Source organism: Vigna radiata, chromosome 9, assembly GCF_000741045.1.
Source record: "Vigna radiata var. radiata cultivar VC1973A chromosome 9, Vradiata_ver6, whole genome shotgun sequence".
Taxonomy (NCBI): Eukaryota; Viridiplantae; Streptophyta; class Magnoliopsida; order Fabales; family Fabaceae; genus Vigna; species Vigna radiata.
In genome coordinates this window covers 2,163,390-2,177,623 of record NC_028359.1, presented here as the reverse complement: position 1 = coordinate 2,177,623, position 14,234 = coordinate 2,163,390, and the positions used below count along the sequence as shown (strand labels likewise).

Here is a 14,234-nt window from a genome sequence, read left to right as displayed (position 1 = left end):
ATATTGCTATTAATTTCCTGTCGAAGATAAAATAAAATAAGTAAATTGGAAATGTTGTAATATCTAAAACATAATGTAGAAAAATAAATATGGGACATATATTATAAAATAAATTAATAACTATAATAGAAGCAACATGTTATAAAAAATAATGCTCACGCAGTGTTCACACCACTGGCATATATTATATAAAGAGATTTATCATCTTATCTGATCTATCCTCTTTTGTTTATGTTCCTTTCTTTACGAGTATACAAATACGATCAGTATCACATACTTTTGTGTATAAATAGCTGAGATTAGAGCATGAATTCCTCACAACTCACAGCATAATTAGATTCATAAGAAATTGTTCTTGCTATAGCAATGAGTTCAATAGTGGAAAAGAAAAAGTTGGTGAAGGGGAGAGTGGTGTTGATAAGGAAGAGTGTGGTTCAAACCCTAAGCACTCCTAAGGGTATTCTTGCCACTGGCATCAAGATAATTAACGACTCACCCCAACTTGATATCACTAAGTCTGTGTCTTTCAAGTTGATTAGTAGTTCCAAGTCAGAGAATGGTTAGTCTTCTCTCTTTCTCATGTTTTTCTTTTCAGTTCACACTGTGCATTATCAGTATACAAGTTTTTCTATCATCAATCTTTCAAATATAGTTACGTTTCTTACCAAAACCAATAGTTTATATCATGTATGATGATTTGAAATCAGATGATACTGTAAAAAAGTCTTTCTGCATTCCATAAACATGTAGGTTTTGATTTGTTTGCATCTTGCAGAAAGTAATTCAGCTGGGAAAGTTGGAAAGGATGCCTATTTGGAGAATAATGTTTCTGTGTTACGAACTTTGAAAGAGACACGGGAGGAATACGATATTTATTTTGAATGGGATGATGAAGATATGGGAACTCCAGGTGCATTTTATGTAACAAACAAAATGAATGAAGAGTTCTTCCTAGTTAGTGTCACTATTGAATATCCAAGTGAACACGACAAGAACAATATTATTCACTTNGACTGTAATTCCTGGGTTCACAACGATAAGCGTAGCGAAACAGGTCGCATATTCTTCGCCAACATTGTAAGTCAAATAACGATCTTTGTTATTTCCATTCTTAAAATTTAAATGAGAAAACTATATATTTATGAAAAAATATGCATTGCAGTCATATCTTCCTGGTGAGACACCGGTGCAATTACAAGCGTACAGACAAAAGGAGTTGGAGAATTTAAGGGGAAATGGAACTGGAAAGCGTGAGAAAGGGGATAGGATTTATGATTATGATGTCTATAATGATCTGGGCTTTCTTGAAAGCGATAGACAAGAACATCACCCAGTTCTTGGAGGTCTCAAATATCCCTACCCTCGTAGGGTTAGGACGGGGAGACCCCTCATCGAAAGAAATGGTGAGTTACATTTTATCATGTTTTAATCACATGGTCTAATATGAAAGGCCCAGTAAACGAAACATGTGACAAATAAAAGTTTGAATTGTGGATGATAAATGAGTCTCTATGTATGTCTTGACAGGTGAAAAATACGAGGTACCAGACGAGGTTTATTATGTGCCAAGAGATGAAGATTTCAGTCAGCAGAAGACTTTAGAATTCCTTGAATTATCAAGGAAAGCTTTAGGTGGAAAAGTGAAACCTTTGCTCCTATCTTTGTATTTAAAGACAACATCAAATGAATTTAACAGCTTCGAAGAAATGCTGAAAATGTATGAAGGTGGAAATCCAAGTGTCATTGACTTCCCAACTCCTGATGTAATCAAAGGTAACTATTGCTTACTTATAACTCCGGCATAACCACTTCCAAACATTACACTCTTTGCCAATCTTATTTTCTTTGTTATCATTTTGTATAGAGAGCAAGTCTGCATGGATGACTGATGAAGAATTTGCAAGAGAGATGATTGCTGGTGTAAACCCTCATGTAATTCGGCTTCTTAAAGTGAGTGCAAATATATTAAATTTACTTTTAATATACAGAGATCTTTTATATGGCCTTTCTTTCTGATTATTGGACATCTTTATTAATGGCAGAAGGAGGACCTCGCATTTCCAGGGAACACATCACGAAGTACAGTAACAAAAGAAACTTTGGAGATTAACATGAATGGAGTCAAAGTAGATGAGGTAATGAACTAAAGAGAAACGATTTAATATGATAGAAATACAAAGTTCAACACTTCCTCTAAATACTTGGATTTTGGAATTATTCTTTCCTATTGTGATTCAAAGGTATATATGATATTAACAAAATGATCACTGAACTTAAATTTGTGGAACAGGCATTTGCTAATAATAAATTGTTCATATTGGATTACTATGACGCATTCATGCCGTATTTGGAGAAGATAAATGAACTTCCTTCTGCAAAGGCTTATGCCACCAGGACATTCTTGTTCTTAAAAGATGATACATTGAAACCACTTGCTATTGAATTAAGCAAGCCACATCCGAATGACGAGACCAAAGTGGTGCTGCCTGCAGACAATGGTGTGGACGGTATAATTTGGTTATTGGCCAAAGCTCATGTTGTTGTAAATGACACCAACTATCATCAGCTCATAAGCCACTGGTATATTTATAACAACTCTATCTGCTAGAAGCATACATATGCAAACTTTATAATGTAATACGAAATTTAGTCTTTTAACTTTCTTGGTGTCTGTTAAATGTCACAGGTTACATACTCACGCAGTGATTGAGCCATTTGTCATATCAACACACAGGAATCTCAGTGTACTTCACCCCATTTACAAACTCCTTCATCCTCACTTCCGTGACACCTTAAATATAAATTCACTTGCCAGGAAGACCCTAATTAGTGCAGGTAGCATCATAGAGCAAACTTTTTTGCCTGGACCATATTCTATGGTGATGTCTTCTGCTATATACAAGAATTGGGTTTTCGCTGACCAAGCATTACCAAAGGATCTCATCAAAAGGTAAATTAACCGTATTAAAGTAGATAAAACAATGTGTTAAATTATGGGAAAATATCAAAATAACTCTTTTTTTTTTTGTTTTTCTTTTGAACGATTTAGAGGATTGGCGGTTGAGGATACAACTGCCCCTCATGGCCTTAAACTTGCGATAGAGGACTATCCTTATGCTGTTGATGGACTAGAAATATGGAATGCTACTGAGAAGTGGGTACAAGAGTATGTGTCTCTGTACTATTCAGAGGAGGGAGCAGTTCAAAGAGATACTGAATTGCAAGCATGGTGGAAGGAAGCTGTGGAGAAGGGTCATGGTGACTTAAAAGCAGATCTATGGCCAAAAATGCATACTTCTAATGATCTGGTGGAGATTTGCACTACCATTATATGGATTGCTTCAGCTCTTCATGCCGCTGTTAATTTTGGACAGTATCCTTATGGAGGTTATATCGTGAACCGTCCTACACAAAGCCGAAGATGGATCCCAGAAGAAAAAACTCCAGAATATGATGAGATGAGCAAGAATCCTCAAGAAGCTTATTTGAAAACAATTACTCCAAAGTACCAGGCCGTTGTTGATCTTTCAATATTGGAGCTACTATCAACCCATGCTTCAGACGAGGTGTATCTTGGACAAAGGAACAGTCTGAATTGGACTTCTAATGAAAAAGCAAAAGATTTGTTTAAAAGATTTGCAGATGACTTAGAAAAAATTGAGAAAAAAATCTCAGAAAGGAACAAGACTGAAGGACTTAAAAATCGTACTGGACCAGTCAAAATGCCCTACACTCTGCTTCTTCCTACCAGTAAACCAGGGATGACTTTTAGAGGAATCCCTAACAGTGTCTCTATCTAAGGGCTTGGTGGCTTCATTTTCCTTTCAATAACAGTTCCATGTTACGTGCATATGTCTCATTTTGTATGTTGTTGTTTATGTCACATTGTCTTTGACGCTGCTTTTGTACCCATTAGCATATTTCCTTTTATCACTGTAAACCTTTGTTATTTGAGCTTTGAGTTGTATTATTCAAGAGTTATTATCATGAATGTTATGGTTTTACATTTTTATTTCTTTCTTCTTTCTCTTCAATTATTTTATTCAAACAAAGCCATGTGATTTAGTAATTTAGTTTTGAAGATTGTTTAAAAATTATTATTGTTCTTTATCTCTAAATCATGAAGTTTTAAGGAAGGTCCCATTCTCTTAAAAGAAATCGTTATATATAAGAAAAATGATATTTTAACACTAATTTTTTGATACTATTTTGACATTACACACATGTCAAAATGTAGTTGGACGATTTCAAATTAAAAAAGAACTTTAGTTTTTCTCTTCCAAATATGTCCTTGTCTCAGCTTTTTTTTAATTTAAAATCGTCCAATCACATTTTGACACATGTGCAATGTCAAAAGTGTAAAAAATTGGTGTTAAAATATCATTTTCCCTAAATAATAGTTCTATTTTGACACACGTGCTCAACTAATTTATAAAGTAAAATAATTAAAAATTAATATTTGTCTCTCTATAACAATTCGTAGTTAAATAATACTGTAAAATGGTTTACACTGACATAATTAAATTATAAAAACAAATACATCCATAATCCATCGTGGCATTTCATATTATAAATGTGATTGATTCAAAATAGGAAGAAGAGTTCGAGTATAATTGTGATTTTATCCCTAGAAGAACATGATGTTTATTTATCCTTCAACCTAAAGAAAAGTAACTCTATGTTGTTAATCAATGTCCATGTCCTAAAAATTCCTAAAATAGAATTAGTATATCTGAGTCAAGTTCATTTAAGTAAAACCCATGAAAAAAAAATAGATATATAAGAAATGTTATTTATTAAGATAAGATTTATTTGATAATATAAACATAACATATCATATTATTTATTGACTTGATCAGAATATTTACCAACACTCTAATCTCAATTCATAAAAAAAAAAAAAAAACATTTCGGACTATATAAAATTTTGAAAAAAAATTCGTATGGAAACATCTTAATTTCACGTAATAACATGTTTTTTCTGAAAAAGAAAAAGTAATAAGAAGTTTTATTTGAAGACATTTTTATGCATTAAACCAATTCAAAATAATATGAGAGTGAAACTAAAAATAAAAATTAAAATACGTATAGTGGAAAAGGTAAATTGTTATAATTCAATTCAAAATCAAAATATTTTACTAGATTGGATTGAATTTTATATTGGATTTTAAAAACCAATCAAATTCAAAATTTTATATGTAGATTCTTATTTAAAGAATTATTTCTGATTGAAAATAATTTTAGTAATTATTTTATTAAAAAAATACATATACAGTACGAATTTATTTCAATAGCCTATATTTAAAGATACATAATAATATTAATATTAAAGAATAACTTTTAATATATATATATATATATATATATATATATATATATATATATATATATATTTGGTCTTTTGTATTATTTCTGTTATGTTTGCTACATATAATTTATTATTCATTAGTATTTTATCAAAGAAATTAAAATCAAATGAAAATAAATTAGTAATTTATGCATTATGTAAACTTTACATGATGAAAAGGAAGATGATAAACATGAATGTATATAAATAAAATTGCATGATCAATATAGTGTGATATACATGAATGAAGTCTATAAAAGTTGAGTTAGAAATTTGAAATAACATATAAAACATCATAGGATGTATTAACCAAATTTTTATATTGTATATTTAAATTCTATGGGTAAAATCATCTATTCATACTTATATATTAAAAAATTATATTTTATTGAAAATAATTTTAATAATTTTTATTAAAAATAAATAAATATGTTGTAGAAATCTATTTTAATAGTCTATAAAGATAAATAATAACTTGGAGATAAAATATTTATTTTATTTTTTAATTATTTTTGTTACTATTCATCCGTATTTTTTAAAGAAAATAAAAAATAATAATTTTTATTAATATAATGTCATTAAATTAATAAAATAACCTATTATACATTAAATGATTTGTTTTGATTAATTTTCTTTAATAATTATTTAATTTAATATATGATATATCAAAATTTATCAAAAATAAGATTTTAATGATTTCTTAAAATTTAAATTTTAAACTAATATATATAACTGTGAAAAAAATGAAGAGAAGTTGTTTAAAAAATAATAAAAAATGTTAGAAAAAAATTATATTATCTCTTTTTCATCAACAACACTACCCAGTAACCTACCATTACTTTTTCTTCTCACACTATAGGCAATTTCAGCTTCTAGCAATACTTTCTTTCCCATAAATGTATTACTCAGCTATTTTGTCATATTCCGCTATTACCTTTATCTCCTTCCAGCACAAAGATTCATCCTAGCTAAAAAGATATATAAGCAATGATAAATCAATGATAATACTGAACAAATTATATAAAAAATGTAAACATTAATTTTTGACAAAAATGTAAACATTACTTTAACTTTAATTCGTTTATATAAAAAATCATAACAAATTAAAATAAAATTATTCTTTAATCAAACTTCCTACAAATCATCTTTCAATACAAACTTCAAAATATAAAGGATTTCATAGACTTGTATAAATAAATATCTTATATCTTTAAAAAAACGCTGAAATATTTATATATTTGTTTCTATTTTCTTTAAATATACCACTACACGTAATTAAATTACTCATAAGTCATACTTTTATTATAATAATAATAATAATAATAATAATAATAATAATAATAATAATAATAATAATAATAATAATAATAATGTTTTAGGGTTGTTAAGGCAATATGTTATTTTAGGACGAATCTTAGTGCATATATATGAATAGAATATGTGTCTGTATATTTTTTTAATACAAAGTTAAGATTCATTATTTTAGTACTGATGTTTCGAATCATTATCAGACATATATATAAGTTCTCAATATAGAATAAGAAATAATGACAATATTATTTGTAAAGTGAAAAATTATTAATGCAAGTAAAATGGAAGTGTGCATCCCTCCTTGGTAGTAAGGAAAGTAAAAAGAAATATACTGAAATATGAAGAAAAAAAAAAAAAAAGAGAGTCAAAACTATAAAAAAAAATCTCATTTTCCAAAATTACTCTCTTCTTTTCAAAATAATAAATGTATGAGTTACATTTTATTGAAACAGTTCCTTAATTTTAATTAATTTATTAATTTAAAAATGACTTAATTTTTTTCTCATCCTAATAAACATATCTAAAAGAACCCGTGCGTGATGAAGCTCCTATGCCAAGTGGTAATAATATATATATATATATATATATATATATATATATATATATATATATATATGTGTGTGTGTGTTTTTATTACATGCCCAAATAGAATATTTTGTTTTGATGCATGCCAAAATTGAATACAGAGTTTTCAAAACTTACATGCTGCTTCATGAGAAATATATAAAAAATCAACGAAACTGATGAAAAACTAGTTCATATTTGTGACAAGTTGCAGATTTCCTGCAACAATCTATTCATATTATATCACGATAATTATATTTTTTACATATCTTTTTTATAATTTTATTATTAACACTATATTTATTATTGTGATAAGATATTTTTTTTTTCTATTATTACAAAAAAAAAAAAAAAGCCATATAAAGTTACAGTGTTTCTAACGACAGAGTAAACTATCTAAATATGGTGGTTTAAGATTTGAAATTCTATCATATTCTCAAAACGGGTCATTCAACCCAACCTGAACCTGGTTCGACCTACTACGAGTTAGTCATTTAGTGAATCAATTTATGGATTAAAAAAAAAAATTGTATTTCAAATTTAAATAAATTTCACTATCAAAGTGTTAAACTCAAGACAATTCAAAATAATAAAAAAAAGTACAAAATAATATTTTTTAGTATACAATCATGATGAGTGAAGAGAGTATTTTTTTAAGGTAAATTAGGTATGTTGGTGAGCTAACCCGGCTCACCACGAATTTAATCTAGATGAGTTAAGATTAAATGAGTTGGATTGAAAATTGATCTGCATAAAAAAATATATTTTTTTCAAATCTAACTCGACTCAAATTTGTGGTAGATCAAATTGACTTGCGGGTTATAACTTATTTTTACAACTCTATCTATTATATTAAAACCTTAGTTTGTTACGTTTTTTAATATGACTTGACTTTTGTACATGAATAAAGTCTTAGGTTATATAATATTTTTTAGTATATCTATATTGAAAAAAATAGTATTTATGTTTCCACTAGAAACTCTTTATGTTTAAGAAAACATGTTTCGACCTGTTCTCTTCCCTCCATCTCAGATCGCGGTTGTCTATGATTCTTTTTCGATAATTTTTCTTTTATATTGTTCTTCAAATGTCAAACCAGTACCTTCTAAGAATCATGTGCTAAAGGAATGTGATAATATTATTGATTTCCTGTCGACTATAAAATAAAATAAGCAAATTGGAAATATTGTAATGTCTAAAACATAATGGAGAAAATTAAATGATAGAACATATATTATAAAAGTAAGTTAAAGATAAGAATATTTTTTAGAATGTGAAGAATTCAACTTAAGGAAAAAAATATTATAGATCGTGGAAGGTTTATATCGTCTAAATATTTTATCATAAGAGATAAATTAACTTTTTTTATATATTTATTGAAATTAGGTGTAACCACCCTTAATTAATTTAATTTATTACATTATACAATTGGTTACTCTAGATGACAAATGAAAAAAATTCAATCAGTATTGTTTGAATTTATTTTGATATGAATAAAGAATATTTGAATTAATCACATAGGTAATATCTGACGTTTTAAGCATAAATGAGTTTATAGATATTTCTGCAATCGCTTTCTTTTCCATTTTAAATTTACTGGAATTTTCTTAGTGTATTTGAAGTATTGAAATTCACTTATAAAATAAAATTTATGCACAAAGAAAAAAAGAAGAAAAAAAAGTTAATAAGTATATTCATTTTTTCTATTTTTCTATCCAAAACTATCCCAATAACAACATCCAGAACTCATCTAATAGAACTTTCTTATCTTAATAGCAAAACATCTCACTCTTACCACAAATTCATCATTTAAGCTTATTATAAATAAGTATTTGGTTAAATATGTCCTAATAATAGACACAAACAACTGAATAAAAAATTACAAATTTTTCTTTCTCCTCCTACATCTAACCTAATAAGGCTTGAAAATTTATGAAAATATAACTATTTTCAATGATATAGTTATTAGACGTGCTATCTTAACATATAAAAGAAGGTATATAATATATCATTTTAACATTAAAACAATGATAATAATTTTTGTCTTAACTCTTAATTTTTTTAAGAAAAGATATTTAGACGAGGATGGTACAACCGTGACCTAATAATAAGATAAAGGTATAAAACCTTAAAGAAATAAGGAAAAAAGTATAATTAAACTTTACATGCTTGATAGTAGTTCTCATCTCTATATATTATTAACAACGAGTAATGATTCGGTAACGTAATTTTATATTTATTTGATATATAATATAATGGTAAAATGGTAATAAAAAAATAAATTTTGTATTTTTTTTAAGAAAGTAAAAAATAAAAAAGAATAATATAAAATAAAAATGTAAAAAATTTTATATGTGTCAAATTATATTTTTTATTACTTAGACATAGCATTAAATATTAATTATGATTTTTTTATTTTGAATAATGATGAAATAAATGAATAACTATATATAGAAGCAACTTGTTATAAAAAGGGAAATGATATTTTAACACATTTTTTTTACATCATTTTGACACTGCACACGTGTCAAAATGTGGTTGGACGATTTCAAATTAAAAAAATAAACTTTGGTTTTTTTCTTCCAAATATACCTCTGCCTCAACTTTTTTAATTTGAAATCGTCTAATCACATTTTAACATGTGTGCAGTGTCAAAATGATGTCAAAAAATAGTGTTAAAATATTATTTTTCTTATAAAAAATAATCCTCAATTTAGTAAAAGGCTGTGTTCACACACATGTATCAATACAAAGAGATTTATCATCATATACATACTTTTGTGTATAAATAGCTGAGAATAGAACTTGAATTCCTCACAACTCACAGCATAATTAGATTCATAAGAAATTGTCCTTGCTACAACAATGAGTTCAATAGTGGAAAAGAAAGAGTTGGTGAAGGGGAGAGTGGTGTTGATACGGAAGAGTGTGGTTCAAACCATAAGCAGTGTTCAGGGTCTTGTTGCCACTGGCGTCAAGATAATTAACGACTCACCCGAACTTGATATCACTAAGTCTGTGTCTTTCAAATTGATTAGTCGTACCAAGTCAGAGAATGGTTAGTCTTCTCTCTTTCTCATGTTTTTCTTTTCAGTGTACACTATGCATTATCAGTATACAAGTTTTTCTATTATCAATCTTTCAAAAATAGTTACCTTTATTATCAAAACCAATAGTTTATATCATGTATCATGATTTGAAATCAGATTATACTGTAAAAAAGTCTTTCTGCATTCTATAAACATGTACTACTATCTTGTTATTTTTAGATTTTGATTTGTTTGCATTTTGCAGCTTGTAGTTTGGCTGGGAAAGTTGGAAAGGTTGCCTATTTGGAGAATAATGTTTCTGTGTTACGAACTTTGAAAGAGACGCGGGAAGAATTTGATATTTATTTTGAATGGGATGATNAAGATATGGGAACTCCAGGTGCATTTTATGTAACAAACAAAATGAATGAAGAGTTCTTCCTAGTTAGTGTCACTATTGAATATCCAAGTGAACACGACAAGAACAATATTATTCACTTNGACTGTAATTCCTGGGTTCACAACGATAAGCGTAGCGAAANAGGTCGCATATTCTTCGCCAACATTGTAAGTCAAATGACGATCTTTGTTATTTCCATTCTTAAAATTTAAATGAGAAAACTATATATTTATGAAAAAATATGCATTGCAGCCATATCTTCCTGATAAGACACCGGTGCAATTACAAGCGTACAGAGAAGAAGAGTTGAAGAATTTAAGGGGGGATGGAACTGGAAAGCGTGAGAAATGGGATAGGATTTATGATTATGATGTATATAATGATCTGGGATTTCTTGACAGCGATGGACAACAAGATCACCCAGTTCTTGGAGGCCTCAAATATCCCTACCCTCGTAGGGTTAGGACTGGGAGAAACGTTATCCACAACAACAAAAATGGTGAGTTGCATTTTATCATGCTTTAATTACATGTTCTAAAGAAAGGTCCAGCCTAGACTAAACATGTGACAAATAAAAATTTGAATTCTTTGATGACAAAAATGTCTCTATGCTTAATTTATGTCTTGACTAGGTGGTAACTACGAGGAGCAAGCTGAGGTTTATTATGTGCCAAGAGATGAAAATTTCAGTGACGAGAAGACTGCAGAATTCTTTCAATTATCAAAGAAAGCTTTAGGTGGAAGCGTCGAACCTTTGCTCCTATCTTTGTATTTAAAGACCACCTCAAATGAATTTAATGGCTTCGAAGAAGTGCTGAAAATGTATGAAGGTGGAGTTAATCTGCCTCTATCTATCACTGGAAACGGTAATCCAAGTGTCCTTGACTTCCCAACTCCTGATGTAATCAAAGGTAACTATTGCTTACTTGGAACTCCGGTATAACTACTTCTAAACACTACACTCTTTGCCAATTTTATTTTCTTTGTTATGGTTTTGTATAGAGAGCAAGTTTGCATGGATGACTGATGAAGAATTTGCAAGAGAGATGATTGCCGGTGTAAACCCTCTTGTAATTCGGCTTCTTAGAGTGAGTGCAAATATTAAATTTATTTTTAATATACAGAGATCTTTTATATGCTAAATTATTCTATTTTCATGGCCTTTCTTTCTGATTATTGGACATCTTTATGAATGGCAGAATGATGACCTTATATCATTGGAGCAACAACTTTGCAACTGTATTCAACACAGTACAGTAGAAACAAAAGAAATATTGGAGAAAAACATGAACGAGATGACACTAGATGAGGTGATAATATACAGGAAGTAAATAGAAAACAATATGATATCATAGAAATACAAAGTAGTTCAATATTCTTTAAATTATTCTTTGGGGTATGGAGGCACCTAAAGTGATATTGTTTGTGATTGAAAGGTATATGAATTAACAAAGTTATCACTGAACTTAAATTTTTTGGAACAGGCATTTGATAAGAAGAGATTGTTCATATTGGATTACTATGACGCATTCATGGCGTATTTGACGAAGATAAATGAACTTCCTTCTGCAAAGGCTTATGCCACCAGGACATTCTTGTTCTTACAAGATGACGGCACATTGAAACCACTTGTTATTGAATTAAGCAAGCCACATCAATGTCCATGTTGTGGTCAATGGAATGTCGAGACCAGATTGGAGCTGCCTGCAGACAAAGGTGTCGACGGTATAATTTGGTTATTGGCCAAAGCTCATGTTGTTGTAAATGACACCAACTATCATCAGCTCATAAGCCACTGGTATATTTATACAAGAACTCAATCTGCTAAAAGCCTACATATGCAAACATGTTAATGTAATACTAAATTTAATCTTTTAACTTTCTTGGTGTCTGTCAAATGTCACAGGTTACATACTCACGCAGTGATTGAGCCATTTGCCATATCAACAAACAGGAATCTCAGTGTACTTCACCCCATTTACAAACTCCTTCATCCTCACTTCCGTGACACCATAAATATAAACTCACTTGCCAGGAAGTCCCTAATTAGTGCAGGTAGCGTTATAGAGCAAACTTTTTTGCCTGGACCATATTCTATGGAGATGTCTTCTGCTATATACGAGAAATGGGTTTTCGCTGACCAAGCATTACCAAAGGATCTCATCAATAGGTAATTTAACCGTATTAAATTAGAAAAAAACAATGTGTCCAATTATGGGAAAATATCATGTCGATGGTGAAAATTGAGATAGCCTTGTTATCAAAGTAACTTTTTTCTTCTTCTTCTTATGATTGATTTAGAGGTTTGGCGTTTGAGGATGACGCTAACGACCTTAAGCTAGTGATAGAGGACTATCCTTACGCTGTTGATGGACTAGAAATATGGAATGCTACTAAGCTCTGGGTACAAGACTATGTCGCTCTGTATTATTCGGACGATCAGGCAATTAAAGGAGATACTGAATTGCAAGAATGGTGGAAGGAAGTTGTGGAGAAGGGTCATGGTGACTTAAAAGCACAAAAGGGTCATGGTGACTTAAAAGCACAATGGTGTGAAATGCTTACTTCTCAAGATCTGGTTGAGACTTGCACTACCATTATATGGATTGCTTCAGCTCTTCACGCCGCTGTTAATTTTGGACAGTATCCTTATGGTTATATAATGAACCGTCCTACACAAAGCCGAAAATGGATCCCAAAACCAGGAACTGAAGAGTATGATGAGATGACCAAGAATCCTCAAGAAGCTTTTCTGAAAACAATTACTCCAAAGTACCAGACCGTTGTTGATCTTTCAGTAATGGAGCTACTATCAACCCATGCTTCAGACGAGGTGTATCTTGGACAAAGGAACAGTCTAGATTGGACTGCTCATCAAGAAGCAAAAGTTTTGTTTAAAAGATTTACAGATGACTTGGAAAAAATTGAGAAAAAAATCTCAGACAGGAACAACACTGAAGGACTTAAAAATCGTACTGGACCAGTCAAATTGCCCTACACTCTGCTTCTTCCCACCAGTAAACCAGGGATGACTTTTAGAGGAATCCCTAACAGTATCTCTATCTAAAAGCTTGTTGGCTTCCTTCTGTGTTGTGCTTTTACCTTTCAATAACAGTTGCATGTTACGTGCATGCCTCATTGTGTGTGTTGTTGTTTAGGTCACATTGTCTTTGATGCTGCTTTTGTACTCTGATAAATAAGCTCATTATAGCATATTTATTTCCTTTTATCACTGTAAACCTTTGTTATTTGGGCTTTGAGTTGTATTATTCAAGAATTATTATCATCAATATTATGGTTTTACATTTTTATTCCTTTCTTCTTTCTGTTTAATTATTTTATTAAAAAAAAAAAAAACCATGTGATTTAGTAATTGAATTTCGAAGATAACTGAATATTTTCTTGTAGTAGTGATAATTGAGTATCTATAATACTAATATTTACGACATTGTTTTCCTGCTTGTACAATCTTAAGTTATTTCACATATCACAAAAGTTGTTAGTGTCTTGATTCAAATGGCAATATTTTTATTTCCCAGAATAGTTTCCTTTTTGTTACTCAAACACAATATATTTCGATCGA

General features: G+C 29.6%; 2 protein-coding genes across 2 annotated transcripts; both read left to right on the top strand.

Annotated features, from left to right (window-relative positions):
• Positions 1-287: 287 nt before the first annotated feature.
• On the top strand, positions 288-4,012 carry LOC111242517 (seed linoleate 9S-lipoxygenase-like). Its single transcript, XM_022786086.1, has 9 exons — positions 288-559; positions 776-1,077; positions 1,163-1,403; positions 1,528-1,773; positions 1,865-1,950; positions 2,043-2,135; positions 2,291-2,580; positions 2,687-2,950; positions 3,050-4,012. Exons 1-9 carry the CDS (start codon positions 367-369, stop codon positions 3,798-3,800), a joined length of 2,466 nt encoding a protein of 821 aa, XP_022641807.1. The 5' UTR covers positions 288-366; the 3' UTR covers positions 3,801-4,012.
• Positions 4,013-10,057: 6,045 nt separating this feature from the next.
• Positions 10,058-13,878, top strand: LOC106773085 (seed linoleate 9S-lipoxygenase-like). The gene is made up of 9 exons (XM_022785963.1): positions 10,058-10,280; positions 10,517-10,818; positions 10,904-11,150; positions 11,284-11,562; positions 11,654-11,739; positions 11,851-11,961; positions 12,136-12,449; positions 12,558-12,821; positions 12,953-13,878. Exons 1-9 carry the CDS (start codon positions 10,088-10,090, stop codon positions 13,716-13,718), a joined length of 2,562 nt encoding a protein of 853 aa, XP_022641684.1. The 5' UTR covers positions 10,058-10,087; the 3' UTR covers positions 13,719-13,878.
• Positions 13,879-14,234: the final 356 nt, after the last annotated feature.